General features: G+C 36.6%; 1 protein-coding gene across 2 annotated transcripts in view; it reads left to right on the plus strand.

Moving 5' to 3' along the window:
• Window positions 1-1,744: 1,744 nt before the first annotated feature.
• Window positions 1,745-21,933, plus strand: part of TRPC6 (transient receptor potential cation channel subfamily C member 6) — a gene marked incomplete at both ends in the record, with an annotated part of 107,800 nt that continues 87,611 nt past the window's right edge. For both annotated transcript variants that reach the window (XM_079708172.1, XM_079708173.1), the window contains one exon: window positions 1,745-1,914. In XM_079708172.1, the coding sequence (XP_079564298.1) occupies window positions 1,745-1,914 (170 nt within the window). The remainder of the gene's footprint in view (window positions 1,915-21,933) is intronic.

Below are 21,933 nucleotides of genomic sequence, written 5' to 3' on the forward strand. Positions count from 1 at the left end.
AGCCCCAAGAAGGAGATTCTTAAATCAGGAATAATGTACTTCACAATGATGGTGATTAGTTTTTCAGGGTAAATGTTCTTTTAGTGGCCAAGACTGTTTTCTTACTTTTTCTGCACTGCATCCATCTGTTCATTCACTCATTCCACATACCAGTGACAATACAGACCCAGGCCCTCAGAATACAACAGTTCCTGTCCCCTCTGAGCTTTAGCTCTTAGTGTACTGGCAGAATCAAAAACACTAAATCTGTGACCTCTTTTCTCCTTCATCAAGTTCACTGCTTTAACACTTCCAACATCCATTTTATTGTCCACCTATTTATGGGAAGCAAAAGTACCTTTGTCAACAGAATTTCAGACTGTCTGGCTTTCTTCAATCCTATTGCAACCAGTTTCTGATCTTTTCATGTCTGGCTCCTTGCCCTGTCCATCTCCACTTAACCAGCACCTGCCTGGAAAGGTCTCTGTTAACCTCCTAAGAATCTTAAATAGTCAGTCTCCAGTTACTATCGCATCAACCTATCTTATTTTTATTGTAGCCTTTTTCTCTGATACTTTCTCATTTGCTCGTTTAATCTCTGTCTCCTTCTCTTCCAGGAAGGCAGACAGGCACCTTATCTGCCTAGTTTGCCTCTGAATCCTAAAATGGTGCTTGGCACACAATTGGGATCAATTAAATATTTGTTGAACGAATGGATTCCTAAATGACAACTACTTGAACTACTACAGATAGTGATTCATCCTTGTAGAGTTTCTTTTACTTTGCACATGTATGAAGATTAAATCTGAATTTAAAACTGTCTTAAAATTAAAAACAGTTCGGAAATGTGGGAAACATCTGGCAGAGAGATAATTCCGGCATTTGCAATGATGGAAGGAAAGTTGTTCTCTGAAGTAAGCAGGTTGTTGGCCTCTATTGGTATCATCGGAAAATGCCTATTTTTGTTGATTTGCTCAGGAACTGGGAACATTTGGCATTGGGAACACAGAATGTTGTTCATTTTAAAATGAAAAGTTATAACTTCGGGGGTTGGGAGTGGGAGAGAAAATGTCCTAAGAAATGAAGGCAGACAGGAGAAAGGAGAGGTTCCTCTTTTAAAAAAAGAGTTCTCTGAATCTTACTTAAGAGAAGCTTCCTAGAAAGTTCTTAATTTGTATGGTTTCTAAATAAGCAAACTCTTACCACCCCCCCAAAAAAAAGTGCATGTGTGGCTCCACCTACTTTAGGTTCATCTTGGCCCTCAAAGTTGTGGCTACACTATAGGCTTTGGCTGCTTTCTGGGACGTCGTTCCGATCCCTTTAAAGGTGGAATCATGACGGAGGATGCGGGGGAAGAAGGCGGGAGCCTAGGGCTGAAGAGTCTCCGTTGACATAGTAACTCTTCAGCTCTGTCTCCCTTGCTCTCGGCTCTCAGGTTCCTCTGCCACCCGCCGCCCCGCCTGCGCTCGCTCGGTCCGGGAGCCCCGGCCGCCTCCTCGAGGGGTCCCCTGGCCGGACGCACCCCAGACAAGGTCCCCTTTGCGACCCGCTGCGTGGTGACTTCTCCCCGGGCAAGCGGGTGAGCCGCTCGCGGAGCTCATCTCTCAGGGCGTCTGCGCTCCTCGCCTCACCCTCATCCCCTGAGCACCAGTCTACCGCGGGCCAGTCCGGCAGGTGACGCGGACCCCTCCGCACCGGGTCCCCGCTGGAACTGCCGAGGCGCCTCCCCCAGGAGCTTGATCCCGGCCAGTCGGGCGTTCCCGCCATGAACCAGAGCCCAGCGTTCGGGCCCGGGAGGGGAGGCTCTCCCGGGGTGGCTACCCGGGCCCGCGCGCGGCGCAACGAGAGCCAAGACTATCTGCTCATGGACTCGGAGTTGGGAGACGACGGCTGGCCGCAGCCCCCCCAGCCTCCCTACGGCTACTACCCTTGCTTGTGAGTGCGGGCGCTGCGGTCAGGCCGCGGGGGGCTGCAGGCGGGAAGTGTGCGCTCGCCGGAGAAGACCCGGGGCTCCGCGCGCGTCTCCGCACGCGCTTGCTTTCCAGGGCCGCGCGCGCCGGGCTGAGACCCGAGTGAGCGGAGGGCGCGCGCGGATCTAAGATTTGTTCCGGGCGAGCAAGCACGGGTAGGTTTGCCCTAGAGAGTGGGACCGTGGGGGTACCGATGCCACTGCAGGTGATAGGTGTCTGTCGGTTTCTTTAGTCCCAAGTAATCGGGCGCCCTCAAAGAGACCCTGTGTCGCTGCGCCAAAGGCATGGTCTGGGCGGGGGACTGATTCAAATTTGTGTCCCCAGTGAGTCTTAGCATCTGTGGGAGGGATGACCAGAACTCTCGGTCCTGGGCGCAGCTCGGCGCTTCTGCCGGGGGAACTCGAGAACCCGCGCGCCCGCCCCCTAAACACTCCCCGCCGTAGCCCTTAAGGTGGCGCGCACAGGTCCTCAGCTACCAGACGGCAGCAAAGTTCGAAGGTGCGCGTGGGAGGGGGTGCACTTACTCCAGGCATCCTCTCCCCAGCCTCCGGTTCTCCGGGTTAAGTAGGAGAAATAGAACCTCTAGGCTTTCCCACCCATAGCGCGAAGCTTTTACCAAGGGCGTCCGGGGGACGCGAGCCTGTTACAGGTGCGGGCCGGAAATTGATAATAGTAGAAGCTGAAGAAGGTCGTCTGCTGTGGACCCTGAGGGACTACGAGATTTTATTTAAGAATCTGGAGTTTCTTTTTTGGCGGGGGATGGGTGGCAGGGGCAAGCAGAGGACGGAATGAGGAAGTCTCCCCTCCCCCACACGCCTGGGACCATAAGTGCAGCTGGCAGATAGCGTGTCTGCCTCTTTGCTCCTTTAGTTGATTAGGCAGTCTGGTTTCTTGACATGTCACATCCATCCGCATGCGGTTTCCCGAGGAAAGGCAGTTCTCAGTAGCAGTTCTGTAAGCAGCTGTAGAGGGGTGTGTGTGTGTGTGTGTGTGTGTGTGTGTGTGTGTGTCTCACTGTCGGGGGATGGGGGGGCAGGATGGATGGGTGCACCTTTAGATCATTGGTCAGGGCTGCCCAGAGTCAAGGCCTGCTGTAGATCCCTTTCCCAGTAAGAAGTGAGCCCTGGGAAATGGTGCATCTAATTTTTCCCCTAGAGAAAAGAAAAAAAAAAAAAAAAAAAAAAAGGGAACTGGCTCCATTCATCTACGTGCTGTATGGTTTGAAAGCATTTACTGTTACTTATTTTTTTCTTTTTTAAAAATTAAGATATATTTCACATTTCATAAAATACATCCATTTAAGTTGTACAGTTCAGTGGTGTTTAGTATATGCACAGAGTTGGGGAAACCATCACCACTATGTTATTCCAGGACATCACCCTCAAAAGAAATCTTGTACTTGACGTTAAATTAGAAAATATTTCTGTGTCTTTTACTACAGAACTTCTCAAATTTTATTGGCATATGAATTACTTATGGAGCTTGTTAAAGTGCAGATTCTGATTCAGTAGGGTCTAGGTGCAGCCCAAATTTCTTCCTTTCTAACAATCTCTGAGAAGATGGAGAGGCTGCTGGTCTGTGGAGCACACTTTGAGTAGCAAGGAGATATATGCCAAGAAAAAATAAAAATAAATAAATAAATTCTGGATATTCTGAATGCAGCTACTTTCAAATTTGCTTTGAGGGTATGTTTAAAATATAGATGGACTTTTTCATTGACTTAGACTTAAGATCTACCCTTAAGCCTGAGGGTTATGTTTGGTAATGTTACCTGCGGGTAAGTTAAGCAACTTATAAAAGCTATATTGCTTTTTAAAAATTAGACTGTTCCATAGACAAAATCTTTTTTTTTTCCTCTTTATCACCTAATCATTCTATAGCCACTTGTTACTGTGTGGGGAAAATAATTTGATATTAAACACTTGTGGCTATATGTTAGTAGTGAGAGAGACTAAATAAAACAATAATTGCAAGTTGTCCTGAAAAGTTTCCCCAATGCTTTCTTCAAATGTGGTTTACTGCCTTATTGATTTATCTAGTTTTTACATCATCTACTATTTAGAGAATAAGTATTTTTCTCCCTTCATTCAGGAATCCTAGATCACTCTTAATGGATAGGCCTTGGCACTAGAGAGATGAACAGAAATATTTTAATGTGCTTCAATTCTTAATGAGCACCCCCTGTCATGTCAGAGGTATGATAGTAAATTTAAGAGTGAGCCATGTTTCCAAGTAAGACTTTGGTCTTGTCCAAATCTATTATTTCCAAAAGGTTCTTAGTTACTTTTCATCACTATTTACTCTGGTAAGGTTTTTATTTTTTCCAGTTAAATAATCAAGTAACTGAAAAATGTTAACCAATAAACAATAGTACTTCACACCTGTGATGTATGAGAAAGAATGAAAGAAAATTATTTCCCTCTGGTAGAGAGTACAAATAAGAGCTTCTATATGCTTTTGACTTGTAATTTAAACAATTGTTTGTATATTTTCCTAGAGTGAGAGGCATAATATTTGTGAAAGTGGCAATCACTAGTATGCTTTAGATATGGGTACTGCCATTATCTCAAATCACTGAGATTTTTTCCCTTGTAAGATAACAGATTTTTGCAAATTGTCAATTCTGTGGGATAAGTTCTATGACTCTTGCTAAAATATTGTCATAGTTCACTTATGTAGAATTATTTTTATATATATTTATGAGGCTTTTACTACTGAAAATTGTGGCAAGTTATTTTGTTTGAGAGCAATTAAATATTCTCAGACCTTAAGTGTAAGAAGTAACATTTTGAAGTGGTGCTTAGAAGAAAAAATTCAAATTCTCCCTCTTTTCAACTTCTAATTGGAAATTAATTAATACAATCTATTTTGATCATTTTGTAATGATGGTTAGCAAGAAATGTCCATGCCCTAGGAGGATCCCAGGAGTTAGAGAGTTCCTTCATTTAGAACTTAAAAATGTCTCTAGTCCATCCCTTCTGAACATGGAGAAGAATTCTGGGCATAAAAAATGTTAAGTGTTTCTAAATTCTCAAGATCTGAAACAGTCCAACTGAAATTTCTGCTTGGAAAAGACTAATTATGAATAATGAAACAAACTGTAAACTAAAGCTCTGGCAAAACAATAGACTGAGATATTCTTAAAAAAAATTACAGTTACAAACACCTAACAGTGCTGGATAAAATAATCTAAATGATTTTAATATGGTACCCAATTTTGCAAAAAATAAAAGGGATTACTATTTGCAAAAAGCAAAGAAGTTAAAAGCCAGAGTATATCCTGTGAACCGATGCTATGGTTACCATAGTGATTATGGATCTGGGTGACCAGGAAGTTGGAGTCTAATGTCCATGTGAGATGGAGAAAAGCTAAGGCCTTTGTTCCAGATGAGGCAGAGAGTTGGAACTCAGACATCCCTGTCTGCTGCATAAAACCAGGACCCTTATTTTAGTGAAAAGTTAGGCTAGCATAATATGCCATCAGCACAGAGTGAGAACAAGAAACTTTGTTAGTAAGAGGAAAAGGAATCTTCCCCTAAGAATTTCATTCTTTGGGCCTGAACATCATGTGACTCTATTTTTGCTTTTGTTTTTTACTCTACCTAACTGACCTAGAAATCTTCAAGTTGAAAAATACTCCTGAGGCTCCTAGAAGAGTAAAACAGAAAGCCATTCTGAAAGTATAGTACCAACTATCTAGACTGCCAAGGATTTTCAAGAATACAGCAATCCCTCCTAAAGATATGCTCGCTATAATACATAACGAAACACACAAGGAAACAATCAACTAAGAACAAAAGTTAGCAGACAGTACAGTCCATGAGGGAGAGTTAACATGAGACATAACAGCGGTATTGGATCCTTAATAACTTGAGATAATATAGCAACATGAATATAACATGAATATATAAAATGAGTATGTATAAAATGTTGACAGTATATAAAGAAGTTAAACCCTAACAAAGAATGACTTATTTTTAAAAAACAGACAAATAGAAAACCTGTAAGTGAAAAATACAATTTTGAAATAAAAACTCAATGGAAAGGTTAAAAATGCAGATTAGCCATGGTATAATCGATGGTAATACCTAGAATGCGGAGACATAAATACATGGAAAATATAAACATTATTGAGTTAAGAAACAAGAAGGTAGGAGTTCCAGAAGGAGAAAATATAGAGAGTGAGGGAGAGGCAACATTTGAATAGATAATGGGTGATAATTTTCCAGAAGTGATTAATCTCATGTTTATGAAGTACAAGAATACTAGTGTGATACAGAAAAATAAACCCATTTAAATGTATTATATTGAAATTGAAGAACATTAAAGATAAGAAATATAAAAATGAACCAAAATATAAGAGATTCAAATGAGTAAATTTTAAAATTCAAAATAAGAAAATACACTCATAGTGTATTTTGATACCCTGGTTATGCAATGTGTAGCTTATAAGAACTATGGTTTTTCTTTTACATGAAGCATTGTTTACTCTCTAGTCATTAATGTAGTTTTTAATACAAAGTCAGTGCTCCATTGCTGGTAGGATCTCTTTAAACATGGATATGGACAAAAAGGGATTCCAAGGGTCATTAAATCATGGTCTCAGGAGAAACCCAAAGAGATTTTTAATTGTATACTTTAATTCATATTGTGAAACAAAAGTGACATTTTAAAAAATGTTTTAATGGGTCATGGATCTTTTTAAATTTTTATTGACCTCAGGATGGTTTTGGGTGAAACCCATCTATGAGCCCTAGGACCCAGACTTTGAACTCTTGATTTAAGAGAGGTAACCTAAGGTCAGAGACCACAGATAAATAGATTCCCCCAATATGGCCTTCTTTTCTCCAGGCAAAATAAAATATGCTTGAATTCATTTATGTATTAAAAGGGAATGAAAAATTCAGACTGCAGGATAGAAAATGTTTTCTGACATTAACTGCTGATAGAGTACACAAATCCCTTGAAAAAGTTTAGGATTGAAGTTAGAGTATGGACTCAAGCCTATGAATCACATTACATTTTTTTATTTTTATTTTTGCCGTATGTGGGCCTCTCACTGCTGTGGCCTCTCCCGTTGCGGAGCACAGGCTCCGGACGCGCAGGCTCAGCAGCCAAGGCTCACGGGCCCAGCCGCTCCGTGGCAGGTGGGATCTTCCCGGACCGGGGCACGAACCCGTGTCCCCTGCATCGGCAAGCAGACTCTTAACCACTGCGCCACCAGGGGAGCCCCCCCATTACATTTTTATGTGCTTGTTATCCCTCCATTATTTTTGCCTCTTTATGTCTGATAAATATGTCTATTCAAACATCCGTTTCACTTTTTGCTCACAAATCTCTTTCTACCAGACTGTATGCCTCTAGTCCTTCATTTCTCTACTCTTAGCATAGTACCTAACAAAGAGAAGGTATAAATTAATTTATTCCTCAACAAAGACATTATCCTCTCATCAATATTTATTCTAAGGAATAACGTGATGCCAGCTCTTTTTGTAAAATAGCATCTGAGTCCTTTAAGGAAGACAGAAGAGTGAATGTCCACATAGAAGGAGATACCCAGATCTTATATTCCAGCTGCCTGTCCACTTAGATTCACCTTCTTCTGGGGGATCTGTCACTAATTACTATGCCACTACCATGCTGCTGTCCTTTTAGCTCTAGCCCCAGACTCTTCCCTTCAAGTTCCCTCTGCTCACCTGAGGTGAGGCTGTATCTTTATCAGTACTTGTCAAACACTTAGGAATAACCAAAGAGAATTAACATACAGAGAAAAACTCCTGGCTGGCTATAACTGTCTTTCAGCTCATTTGTGGAGTCTCCTAAGGACTGAGCCCTGCCTAACCCCAAGTTTTATCCAACTGGCAGAGAGTATTCTTCTCTCCCCTCCTCAGACCATCCGCAGACAATCTAACCCTTAAAAGTCAGTGTTCCATAAATTGGGAGATTGGGACTGACATATACACACTACTATATATAAAATAGATAACTAATAATCTGCTGTATAGCACAGGGAACTCTACTCAGTACTCTCTAATGGCCTACATGGGGAAAGAATCTTAAAGAAGAAGAGTAGATATATGTATATGTATAACTGATTCACCTTGCTGTACACCTGAAACTAGCACAACATTATAAATCAACTATACTCCGATAAAAATCTTTAAAAAAGTTAAAAAAAAAGTCAGTCTTAGCCCAGATGGACAAAGTAATACCACCCTCCTCCCTTTATCCAGTGTAAGCTATGCCTCTCAAACTCCAATTCTTTTTCTGGGATCTCCTTCTTTCCTGGATCATTGACATTAGGTATGTCTACTCTTTTAATCAGAGATCCTACAACTTACCCACACAGGTATGGCTTCACTCTCTGACCTATAGGGGCAGTTACCTTAGAACACAGCCGCTCAGCAGCAGTACAAGGGATTTCCAAGTAAAATCAAGGACTCATTTCCTTATAAGAACACAGTTATCAAATGAAAAATAAAATCAATCAAATAGAGTACGTGTGATATCATGATTTCTTATGATACCACAAACATATGTAGTGGTTTAGAATTCAGATGGAATCCTAGTATCTATTATGTTCTTTGAAAGAAATAACATCTATAACCATAAAGCAAAAACTTGGACCTTGGTTAAGGGTATGCAGTTTGGGAGCTGCTGTGGTAACAGGGGAAAAACAAGTGTAAAAGTCACCTCTGGATCTGCTTCCCCTTCTTCATTTAGGAATCAACAACTCCTCCAGCTGCCATTTGGATTAATGGTGTGTCTCTCTCTTTTTTTTATATATATACCACATATTCTTTATCCATTCATCTATTTTTTTTCTTAACATCTTTATTAGAATATAATTGCTATACAATGGTGTGTTAGTTTCTGCTTTATAACAAAGTGAATCAGTTATACATATACATATGTTCCCATATCTCTTCCCTCTTGTGTCTCCCTCCCACCCACCCTCCCTATCCCACCCCTCTAGGTGGTCACAAACCACCTAGGTGATCTCTCTTTTAATTGACCACTTTGAAGGTCTGTGTTCTGCATGACAGAAACCACCTATTTTGTTTCTAAACCTCCACTGGCTTGAAGTAATAAACATCTGCTGATAACAATTTATTATCATGAAACATCTTTTTTAGGGGTCCAACACTGTAGTTGTGGAATTATTTCCAGATGTGCTGAAATGCCTACATTTATTCTGTAACATAATGTTTGTTTACCTCTAGGAAGACATTGCATAATTTTTTTTCTCTAGACAGTTATGTTCCTTGAGTTACAAGAAGTAAGTTGACTTCATAAGGCAATTCATCTTTGCCTCTTAGAGAGTAAATCATAAAAGGAAAACATTTTCTTGAGTCCATTCTTGTTTTTCTCCCTCTTTCATAAAAAATGCTAAATGTAATTTGAACCAGTTGGATAAAATTACCGTTTGTGATTGCTTTTTGTTTAGGAAGCTTCTGCTGGCTTTCAGGACATGGAGAAGTGTTCATCTCTATGTCAAATTTCAGTTAAACTTTGGCATCTAAAACTTGGTATGCTGTTTAAGACCCTTAAGGTATTGGAATGGATTGAATCACATTTCTTATAGAATGTCCTTTTGGAGAAGCATATAGAAATGAATATCACAAATACCTAAACAACGTGTTAGTTGCACTCTATCTATTCTCACCCTAATTCAGGTAACTCAGCCAGGACAAAGAGGAGCAGGGGTACTGACTAGAGTTATTTTCAGGTCAGTGCAAGTTGCTGTTTCTGTAGAGGACTAATCTAAAGTATTTATGTATATTTTTGGGGACTAACATTTTTTGAATACCTACTCTGTAACAGGTCCTTTTCTAGTTGTCATACAAATGTAATTTGCTCTTCGGAACAGCCACTTGGATATTTTTAATGTTTATTTTATAAATGACCATGCTGAAGTTTAGAGACACTTAGCAATGTTTAGAAAGTTACACAGCTGGAAAGTTGTTGTCAAGTGGACAAAAACCAATACATTTTAGGTAACGCAGGCTGGAACACATAAACAGAAGGGCTGGCAGGTTGCACAGAGTCCCCTAATCTCCCGGCATCCCATATAATCATGCCTGTGCCCGGCACAGCTGGATACGTGGTGGGTGTCCTCTTGGAGAGCACACTCACTTCCTTCTCCTCTGTCTTTTCATAGGTGCTTGAGAAGCCACAGGTTGGCTCTGATCTACGGCACCAAGATTCCTGACCTGTGCTCCTTTTATCTAAGTTATTCTCTTGTGAGGGAAGAAGACAGGAAGAAAGGTTATAATAGTAATATGTGTGTTTCACTTCCACCTCTTCTTTCTATTGAAATCTTAGTCATCCGTGAAGATCAAGCTTTATATTCCACTAATTCATTAATCTGTTTATTCATTCATCTTTGTTGACCTTATATGGTTTTGTCACTTAATAATAAAAATAACAACTAGATTTATTAGGGATTTCTATGTGCTAGGCCCTCCTCTAAGTGCTTTATATATACCTCATTTAATACTTCCAGCAAATCTCTGTTTTACTGATGTTTTAATGATAAGAAAGAAAAAAGTAAAAAAAATACCACAGCAAAGAGAGTTTAAGTGATTTGCCAGGGATTACACAGCCAGTAGTTGACAGAAATGAGAAGAAAGAAAGGAAAGAAAGAAAGATTCTATCACTTATCTAGACACACAGTGAAACTAGGTTTTGAAAAACTGCCAATCTCTGTCACCAAAGGAAGACTGTGAATGCATCAAAACTAAGTAATCTGTAAATTACTTACTAATTTTAACAATGGTCCACAAGCTGATCATGACTCTTTTAAGATTACAAAAGAGGAAGCTTTCTTTTACTCTTGATTTCTATCATGGGGATGAAATTGCTTCTTTGCTATGAAACAGGTTGTATCAGAAAAACTGACCTGACTCAAATGGTAGTGTGAAACTGGATTTCATTGCAGGATTTGCATAATTTGTAAAACATTTTACATATCTGAAAGAATATATTGCTAGAAATCAATTACAGCATGGATAGTTATGTTAAGATTGATTGCCTTTTCAAGGCAGATTTCATGTTTCAGTTACAGAAACTCTGGTTGCAGCACAAAGAACATTTTGTCCTGACATGTATGGGTCAGCACAAAACCCTTGCACAAAACTGGGAAGAGTTCTCTTCTTGGGAATTACTAACAAGATTATCTTGAGAATTATAATAGGATTTGGAAATGACGTGATTTCTAAAACTCTTTTAAAGATTCTTTTAGGCAATTTAAACTGCTATAGATAAAACTTATTTTTATTATTACTATGTTAAACTCTCTGAAACAGAATTTTGCATTGAATAGGTTGAAGGGTGGCAGTAGTTGCTATGAAAAGCTGATTCCTGGGCACTGTAAGGATCTTCTCTTCTCCCCAGTAAAATGTTTTCTGCAGGACCCCTTTTCTTGGAGGGGCATTCAGGGCCAGACACTGTATTTCGTCTTGAAGAATGCATTAATTTTTTTCAACAAATATTTGTTTAGCTCCTTTGATGTGCTTAGCACCGTATTTGGGAACCACTGATACTGTATTTCATAGAGTCCAAGGTTGTATCAATTTTAACCTGTCCTGATGTTTTACATGCCTTTGAAAAACAAGAAAGAAAGTGCTGTATCAATTAAATTATACCTTAGATTTTTATATTATAACTGTTGAAAGAGATCTTTATACTTAATTAGGTGTAGGTTTGGGTCATATATAACTCTTACACACATATGAAAAAAAAGTCTAAACAAAATAAATTTAGTTAAGGTATTCCTAAAGCTTCTTCATATTCAGAGATTAACCTTCCTGAGTCATTTTCAACTCAAAAATTTTAATGTCTGTGTTTCTCCACACGGTCTTGTCCTTAGTGCCAAGAAGACATTGGTGATGCGGCATTTCTTTAAAGAATCCAAAGAACCATGGTAGACCAAAAGTTTTCGGTGCTAGGCAGTTAAACTGACTTTGCAATTATATAGAGCTAGACTATTTTGACTTAGCAGTTCCTGAATGTTGCTGAACAAATCTGATTCACCATCGTTCCCCATGTATGATCCACTCTCCCCAATACACATATGCACATACACATATGTATTTGTTTCTTAGGCTTGAAAGAAATCCTTAGCTACTGTTTCCAGGATTTATTTTCAAGCCACTGTCATCCATTCTGAAACTTTGGAGCATTGCTTTTAATGCTTGTACATGCACTGCTAAAGGAAAACTGTCATGATAATGACTGACACCCAACTGGCAACACTGATAAGACATGTTCTGTTCCAGAGAAGTTAAAGTGGGAGAATTATGTATCCTAAAGTCAATGAAATTTGGTGTTTGGTGTGCTAGAGTCAGGACAAATGAAAGAAGAGGTGAGATATGAAAGATTACAAGGCAGACAATACACTTTATTATCTGTCCAGAATTTGAGAAGTTTGAACTTTATTCTCTGACTTTAAAACACAGATAAGACTATGCCAGTCTTTTGTCTTATTTATATTAGCTATGCAAGAATTTGATATACCCTCACTAGAAAATTGCAGTGGGATATTACTAAAGGAATAGTGTTGCACAATGACTGATGTAAACACAGAAAAAATCAGCAGCCTCTTATCTAAACACGTACACCAGATGATGGGGATTAAAAAATGTTTTTATCAGTGGGTTGAGAATCTGGCTATATATTAGAATTACCTGGGTAATTTTTTAAAAATATAGATTCCCTAATAATTACGAGAGTTCAAGTAAATCAGTATTTCTGGGGGTTATGGCCTAGGAATAATATTTTTAAAAAATTTCCCTAGTTGATTCTAATATCTAGTCAGGTTTAGAAACTTATTGTTTCAGCTACTTTAGATTCACTATGAAAACCAGAGTTAGGAACTAAACCTAATTTCAATCAAGAAAACCATTACAGTGTATTCATCCATGCAAAAATGTGAGAGATTGAAATTCATTTTTCTACCTAAGAGCCAATGATTAGTTATTATCAGATAAATTGAAAAATAGTATATTTTAATTCATCAAATTCTCATCAAATACCTGCTATGCACAAGATGCTATTCTTGATATATTTTAGGAGCATAAGTGATGAGATAGGAGATATGCTTGATAAGATGTCAGGAGAGTAACATGTTGTTTTATGAGAAAAACTACCTTTCCAGTTTGTTTCTTAAATCAAAACATGATGCAATAATTTTATATTTAAATTAGAGGAGAAAGTAATTTATTTGAATTTTATTTTTATCTTAATGTTGACCTTCTTTCTGATTTGAATTATCTGTATTTTCAGAAAATAAAGAAGAAGTTTGTCCTTTTTATATCACCCAAGATTTTATGGGGTAAACTTTTCCAAAAGGGTGAAAATTTTGCTATTAAAGAAGCTTGTTATCACTTAACTAGACTTCTTTTTCTGAATATTATGAGATTTTGTAAAACTTTCTTGAAATTCTGCCTCCAGTGGAATAGATAATCTTGATGGTCATCCTGTTACAAAACAACTAGATTCTACATAAAATATAATTTATATTTCTGTGCTTGTAGGAAGCAAGGGAAATCTAACCCAACCCCTGTATGCAAACACGAACATGCACAAGTCATAGGCTTCTATCAGAGCAGCAGCAAACTCTCTTGAAAGGTGGAATTCCATAAATAAGGTGCTAATGCCAGCATCGTGGTTAGGAGACTCTGCCTTGGACCTGGTAATCCTCAATTAATCCTGGTCCTCTGGGTTCTCTACAAATTGGTAATCTTTAATTGTGAGTATATATTTAATTTACCTTAGATACACAAGAAAACAGCCATCCTGAGTGGGAGTCAACAGAAATAGCAAGCAAGATATAAAACCCTTAAGGACTTCAATATAAGGATTAAAGTTAAGAACATAAAATTACTTTGTTTGAACTGTATAAAGACATAAAGATGGAATCCCAAAAGTGAACAAGCACAAGAAAACTATCAAAAATCAGCAAGCATATTTCTAAAATAATTTGATTGGGATATAGTTGATTTACAATGTTGTGTTAGTTTTGAAGTAGGTGTACAGAAAAGTGAATCTGTTATATGTATACATATATTGACTTTTTTCAGATTCTTTTCCCATATAGGCCATTAAAGAGTATTCAGTAGAATTCCCTGTGCTATATAGTAGGTCCTTATTAATAATCTATTTTATATATAATAGTGTGTATTGGTCAATCCCAATCTTCCAGTTTATCCCTCCCCCTTTGCCCCGTGGTAACCATAAGTTTATTTTCTGTACCTGTAACTCTGTTTCTGTTTTGTAGATAAGTTCATTTATAGCCTTTTTTTAGATTCCACATATAAGTGATATCATATGATATGTGTCTTTCTCTGAGCAAGCGTATTGAAAAAAAAAATGACAAGACAACAATACAGCTTTCAGAAAAGAAAAAGCCCAAAAAACTATTGAAATAAAAGTATCAATGGGCCAGAGTTATTCATGGAAGATTAAGTGCAGCTAGCAAGAGAATTTATAATTTGGGAGATAGATATTAAAAAGTTTCTCAAAATGTAATACAGAAAGATAATGTAAAATATGAGAGAGGTTAAGAGATATAGAGGCTAGAATTGGAAAGACCAGTGTACATATATTCAAAGAACCATAAGCAAAGAAGAAAGGGAATGTAGTTAAGAAACAATTAGAAAAATAATGGCTAAGTTTTTTCAGAATTGATGAAAGATATGAAGCTACAGAGAAAGGAGCCACAACACATATGAAATAAGATAAATAAAAAGAAATTCACACCTAGGTACAAGGAACTGCAACTACATTATAAAAAATTTATTTTAAAAGATCGTATAAGCATCCAGAGAGAAAAATACAGATTATGTACCAAAGCAAGATAATTTTCTTCCAGCAAACATCTCAACAGTAAGAATGGAAAGCAGAAGATAAGAGAATAATATATCCAAAGTCATATTAATATTTTATACTCAGGAACAGCCCCTTTCAAGAAAGAGTTTGAAATAAAGACATTTTCAGGGAAAAAATATAAGAAGAATTTATCACCAACATACTTACATGAAAAGAACTTGTAAAGGATATACCGTACTTTGGAAAGATGGAAACTTATCCTAGGAGGATGGTCTGTGATATTAAAGGAATGAGAGCAATGAAATTGGTAAACATGTAGATAACATTAAATAATCAGTCTCCTATAATATAGTTATGTCTAATTTGTGTTTTAAAAAAAGGACAGAACTAAAGTACTGAACAATTTCATGTAAACTGGGAGGGAATTTTCAGACTTAAAAAATTCTAGGGCCTCCCTGGTGGCGCAGTGGTTGAGAGTCCGCCTGCCGATGCAGGGGATACGGGTTCGTGCCCCGGTCCGGGAGGATCCCATATGCCGCGGAGCGGCTGGGCCCGTGAGCCACGGCCGCTGAACCTGCGCGTCTGGAGCCTGTGCTCCGCAACGGGAGAGGCCACAACAGTGAGAGGCCCGCGTACCACCAAAAAAAAAAAAAAAAAAAAAAAAAAAAATTCTAGAGTCCTTATGTTGCTTGGGAAGGGGTGGGGCTTGAATTAACTACATTGTAAAATTTCAAAGGAAGTCCATACAAGAATAGAAATAGAGTATATAACTGTACAAATCGGAGAGGGAAAATATAAAGAAAGAGGAAAATGAATGGACAGAGAACTGGATAAAAAAAAACAAAACCAGAAAAAAGCCACCTAGAAAAAAAAAGTAGGATAAATTCAAAGCAAAAGTAAGATGGTAGAAACAAGTTCATATGTAGCAGTTAAGATAATAAGTATAAACTGACTAAATTCACCAGGAAAAATTCCCAGAGATTTAGAGAATAGATTTTTCTTAATCTAGTTATTTTTCATTTAAATATGAGGCATACCTGAAAAATAAGGACATGGAAGACTGGGAATAAAGACAGGAACAAAGAAGTATCTGGCAAACACAAAGAGAAATATTGGTAGGTATAATAACATCAAACGAAACAAATGTTTTAAAACAAAAATCATTAGTAGGGAAATAGAGGCAACAACAAAATAATAAAAGGTATAATTCATCTTGCACGTATTGAAGTTAAAAATTTGCATACCCATCATATGTAGTCTTAAAAATATAAAAGTGAAAATCAAAGGAACTGTAAGAACAGCACTGACGAATCTGTCATCATAGTGGGAAATCTCAATTTTTGATAGGTTGAGCAAATAAAAACATTTAAATAAGGAAAACTTGAAAGTAAAATTATCAAATATTATTTATTGGACATATATGGAACCTGGCTGTTTAAATAATATCCACTTTTTCTCAAGCACATGTGAAACATTAAAATTTGTTGAGATAATTTTATGGTCTAACACATATAAATGTTACTAAAGAATATATATCTCATAGACTATCTGATCATGATACATTTGAATTAGAGATGAGTAACAAAAATAAACTGTTCCCATCAACTTAAAAATGTATATATATATATATATATATATATATATATATATATATATATACACACACTCATACACGCACATTTAATGGAGCAAAGAAGAAATTATAATAGAAATTTTAAAATACTTTGAAATAAATTACAATGAAAATAGCAAATTTTAATAGTGGCAGTAGCATTGGTGCTTAACCTTAAATGTTTAAATTAGAGGAAACAAAAGCTAGCAAATATTTTTATTTTGATAATGTTATTTTTTGTGTGTGTTTATTCTCTTCTGTGCTCTCTCTTTTCATAAATTGAACACTTAGCTAATGAATAAAATTAATCTAGTTATTTTTCATTTAAATATGAGAGATACCTGAAAAATAAGGACATGGAATAAAATTAAAAAAACAATAAAATAGGAGATCAACAAATCCAGAAGTTTATTATTTTCAAAAACTAAGAAAGTAGAAAAGGCTGGTGAGATTTATCCAGAAAAGAGAATTCACAGATAAACAATATTAAGCATGAAAAATAGATATATTCACAGGTACCTGAAAGATTGAAAAAAGTGATAATATGGAATGATAGAACATAATAACAGTTATCAGAGGTTGAAAAGGTATGATAATAGGCCAAATTTATGCCAACAATTTGAAAATTTAAATCACAATGTTCAATTTTTAGAATAATAGAACATATCAAAATTGACTCAAGAAGATTATATTAAAATCTTCTCATAAAGAAAAGACACGCTCAGAGAGTTTTATAAATAAAACAAATTTCCTAAGTATAGATCACTTCAATTTCACACAAACTCTTATAGGGAAACCACTGTAACCATGATACACAGTCCAAAAGGAGTATAAGGAAAGAAAGTTATGACAATTTTATTCATCAGCATAAATGTAAAACTTTCTAAACAAAATATTAGTAAACCAAACCCAGTGGTTTAATTCTAAGTAAATAATCTACTTAATTCATCAGATCAATAAATTGAAGGAGAAAAGATAAGATATATGATCATCTCAATGATAAGTGAAAAAACATTTGATGAATTTCAGTATTAATTTACTATTCACTGAAGAAACAATACTTAAGACATCGGTAATAAATCTAGCCAAAAATGTGTATGCTTTAATGGAATAAATTTTAAAATTATACTAAAAGATAAAAGGTTGTTCATGTAAATGCAAATATACTACACCATCTTCACACATATTAAAACTTGATATTTTAATGATGTCAGCTTTTTTCCCAAATTAATCTATAAATTAACTATAATTTCAATGAAAATTGCAAGATTTTTTCTTTCAGAAGATTGACAAGTTGATTCTAATATTTATACATATGTGCAAAGAACCAAATTATAGCCAATGTCCTGAAGAAGAATCATATGGAGGGACTTATCAAATATCAGAATACATATTAAGGTTTTAAAAATTAAGCTGGTATGACATTGCTGTGATAATAGACTAATTGATGGAATTAAATTTATATGAAAGAGGTGGCTGGGCAAATCAATGAGGAGAAAGCTGATTTTTTCATTAAACAGTGATAGAGAAATTGGATGTCCATATGGGGGTAAAAAGCAGAAATTGGATCTCTATCTCACGTCCTACAACAAAAATCCACTACAGATGAATTTTTAGAAGCAAAACATCTGTCTTTGTTTTCTTCTAAAATTTTTAATGACTTGGGGTAGAAAAAGATGCTTATGGCACACAAAAAATCACAAAACATAAATCATAAAATTAATAAATTTAATCTATAAAAATTAAGAAACTCTGCTTACCAAAAGATACCATAAATAGAAAAGGAAGACAAGATTACAGACTGGAAAAAGATACTGACAGCATATAAAATACTTGACAATAAATAAATTCTCTAAAAAATGGGCAAAGACATACACAGTTTTCTCACAGCAGCAGAAACACAAATGACCAATAATCATCCTTAGTCATATTAATAATCTGGAAAATGCCAGAACAATCACAAAGAGATACCATTTGACATCCACTAAATTGGCAAAAAATAAATGAGCTCGATAATATTAAGTACCTATGATGATGTAGATCAATGAAACCCTATACCCAGCGTGTAGGAGTATACATCAAAGGGAAACAACCTTGTTAGAAAAAGAATTTGGCAAAACTTAGTAAAAGTGAAGATGAGAATACCATATAACCCAACAATTTCACTCCTTGGCATATACCTAAAGCAGTGGTCTTAATGTTGTTCAGGTTGGTTACCCTAAAAGAATGTTAACATCTGAAAGTTTTCATCATAAGTTTAAATAGTTGCAAAGAATGTAATTGCCAGTATATTGTGAAATTAATGTTTATAAATAAAATGGATCCATTACTTTTAAAATTGTATTTTCATCACCATTAATTTAAAAATATATATGTTCTCATCACCATTAATTTAAAAATGTATACGTTCTTTAATTAAAATTTTTACTTCCTTTTACTTGAAATCATACTTTTACATAACTTAACCATCATGTCACAACATATTTTTTGAAGGCTTTTTATTGATGATACTATAAAAGTTTCCTGAAACAAAAGAAAGTCTATGTAAAATTTGTAAATTAAAAAAAATTATTCTGAGTTATTATTAAAATTAATAATTACAACAACAACAATAATAGCTAACACAGACAGCATTTCCTATGTGCCAGGTACAATTCTAAACATTTTTAACATATATAATTTTAATTTAATTTACAGTTTTTATGTATATCATTTAATGCTTACAATAATCATAAAAGGAACTTATCATCTGCACTTTACAGATGAGGAATTTGAGGCACAGAGAGATTATGTAACTTTCTCAAGATTTCACAGCTAGTTAAGTTGTGGGTTCAGGATTGGATTCTAGACATTTTGGCTCCAGTTTTCAGATTTTTTTTGGATCAAAACTTCATATATTTTGATCAGTACTATTACAGTTTATTTTTTGTTTACTAATGGCTAGAAATGCATCTCCTAAAAAGATTAATGGGGACACTTTTGTTGCCCTAATTAAAATAGGCTTAGTTTGAACTTTGGGACATTTATTTAATGTCCAAGAAGCCTTTACACCTTAGGGCAATGCCAAGAATGAGTGAGAGTTGTGCTTTTCCTTTGCAAAGTGTGAGAGGGGAGATTGTGGAATGAGCGGTGGGAAAAATGAATGAATATGACTAATTGACTACAAGAGTATTCTGAGGGAAATCTAAGGGAAGTTTTAGAAAAGAGTACATGTAGATATGGAGGATTTAAAAATAGATTTCAGTAAAACTATTTCTGTCCTTGCACCTTTTGCAAAGTTGTGTGCTCCATGGGTAGGGGTGCTCCAGTTTAAAGACAGAAGCCCTAGAGTAGGGCTTCTATAAGTGCATGCCCAGCATCACCCTGCAACTTGTTAGGAATCCAGAACATCAGGCCTTACTCCAGACTGACTGAATCAGAAACTGAGGGTGGAGTCCAGGAGCCCGTGTGGTTTTTATTTTTATTTTTTTAAAGTGCAGCCTGACTTTGGACCATTGTTCTAACTGCCATAGGCTCTACACAGCTCTCAGTTGAAAGCATCACCATTGTAAGATAAAGTCCAATTTTAAAGATCTTAAAATGTAAAAGAAATGGGTGTCTTTGATTGAATGAAGTATTGCCTTGACTTGCCTTGCCAGATTTGTCCTGTGTGAAGGAAAGAATTGTGGCTTCCTCCCCACTGTGTTCCTCTCACCCTTCAGTACTTAGTTATGTGGGAGGTGTTGAGTAAAGACTTGCTGAGTGCACATCAACGTTAATCTGCTTTGTTTATTAAATGTTCTCTGGGTTCTTACTTTTCTCTTCCCTTTTCTGCCCAGACAAGAGCCTCATCCTGAGGAAATAGTAGATGGTCAATAAACATTTGTGGATTCATTGACCGATTATGAAAGGAGCCGTAGGCTGGTTTCAGGAATTGGAGTCAAGTAGGAATTGAGAACTTGGTGTTGTCTTTGCTATGGAAGAAGGGAAATAGCCCCTGCTTCTATTCCTGGACAGTGAGAAAGGGGACAGTATCCTTTGCTGTGAGAAATATGGGGTTAGAGTCAAGAGAGAAGTCTCTGATTAACCAGTATTTGTCTCTCCATTATCTGAACTCATGCTGTTTGACGTTTTTCCCCTTGTATCTTCACTAGTGTATAATCTCAGTGAATGTGGGACTTGGAGACCCTTTCTACTATATTCCTAGTGCCTAGAATGACACCTCTCTCATAGCAGACAATCAATCAATATGTTTTGAATAAACGATTGAATAATGTATCAACTGAGATTTACTAAAGCCTGAAAGGAGTTTTGATGTGTGGAAAAATTTTTACAATAATTAATGTTTTAATTTTATTAATTTACATTGAGTTGCAAAATTTAAACCCTAGTGTTTCTCAAGCTTTTATTTTTAAAAATATTTATTTTATTGTTATAATTGACATATAATATTATATTAGCTTCAAGTGTACATGATTTGATAAGTATATATATTGCAAAAGGATCACAGTAGGTCTAGTTAACATCCATCACCACAGTTACAAATCTTTTTTTCTTAAAAATCTATATTTTTTTGCAACTTTCAAATATATAATACAGTATTATTGACTATAGTCAACGTGCTGTACATCACATCCCCAGGACCTATTTATTTTAGAACTGGAAGTTAGTACCTTTTGATCCACTTCACCCATTTGCCCACCCCTCACCCCCCTCCAGTGGCAACCACTCGTCTGTTCTCTGTCACTATGAGTTTGGTTTTCGTTTTTGTTTTTTGATTCCACTTATAAGTGCAGTAGCCTGTGTTTTAACAAGCTCTGCAGGTGATTCTAATACATGCTATATTTTCAGAGCTACTACCCAAGAGAAAATTTTACCCATGTGCCCAAGAATATACATACAAGAATGTTCGAAACATTGTTTCTACTATTGAACAATTATGCAACATTACTGAGAAGAAATTGTAGGCTGCCTGTAGGCCTTCCAAGTTTGAAAACAAATTAACAGCAGAGGGTATTACCAGAGCGGAACCACTCAATTTCCCTCACATTAGATTCCTGATGGGGGTGCTGGGTGCGGGGGAGTTCCTTGGACCCTGGCAGTGTGAGCATGGATAGACATTCTCCATTTCTATAGCTCCGCTCAGTAAACAGTATATGTTTGCCCTCTTTTCTCAGGCCAGGCCACCTTTTCCTTACTCTAAATGTACAAGTAGAAAGTGGAGTAAAAAAGGTAAATACTTAATATGAACCTAGCAGGGCATCCCTAGGCAAAAGGGTGAAGAGGCCCGATCTGCTCTCACCTTCGCTCTCCATCCTCTCCATGCTCACCTCCTCCTAGGCTGTGCTTCGCTTACTCAGTTATGCCAGAATATCTCTCTCTCCTCCCATCCTGTCCTTCTCTCTCCTCCTCCCTCCAGCTTCATTTCCATATATCTCATCTTCACCAACCTCCCTCTATTCATATTTGACTTTTAAAATTCATTAATTCTACAAATGTATAGTGAACACCTGTTATGCAGTGAACTGTGTACTAGGAACAAGAAATTAAAAAGGTGAACGA

Source organism: Hyperoodon ampullatus, assembly GCF_949752795.1.
Source record: "Hyperoodon ampullatus genome assembly, chromosome: 7".
NCBI lineage: Eukaryota > Metazoa > Chordata > Mammalia > Artiodactyla > Ziphiidae > Hyperoodon > Hyperoodon ampullatus.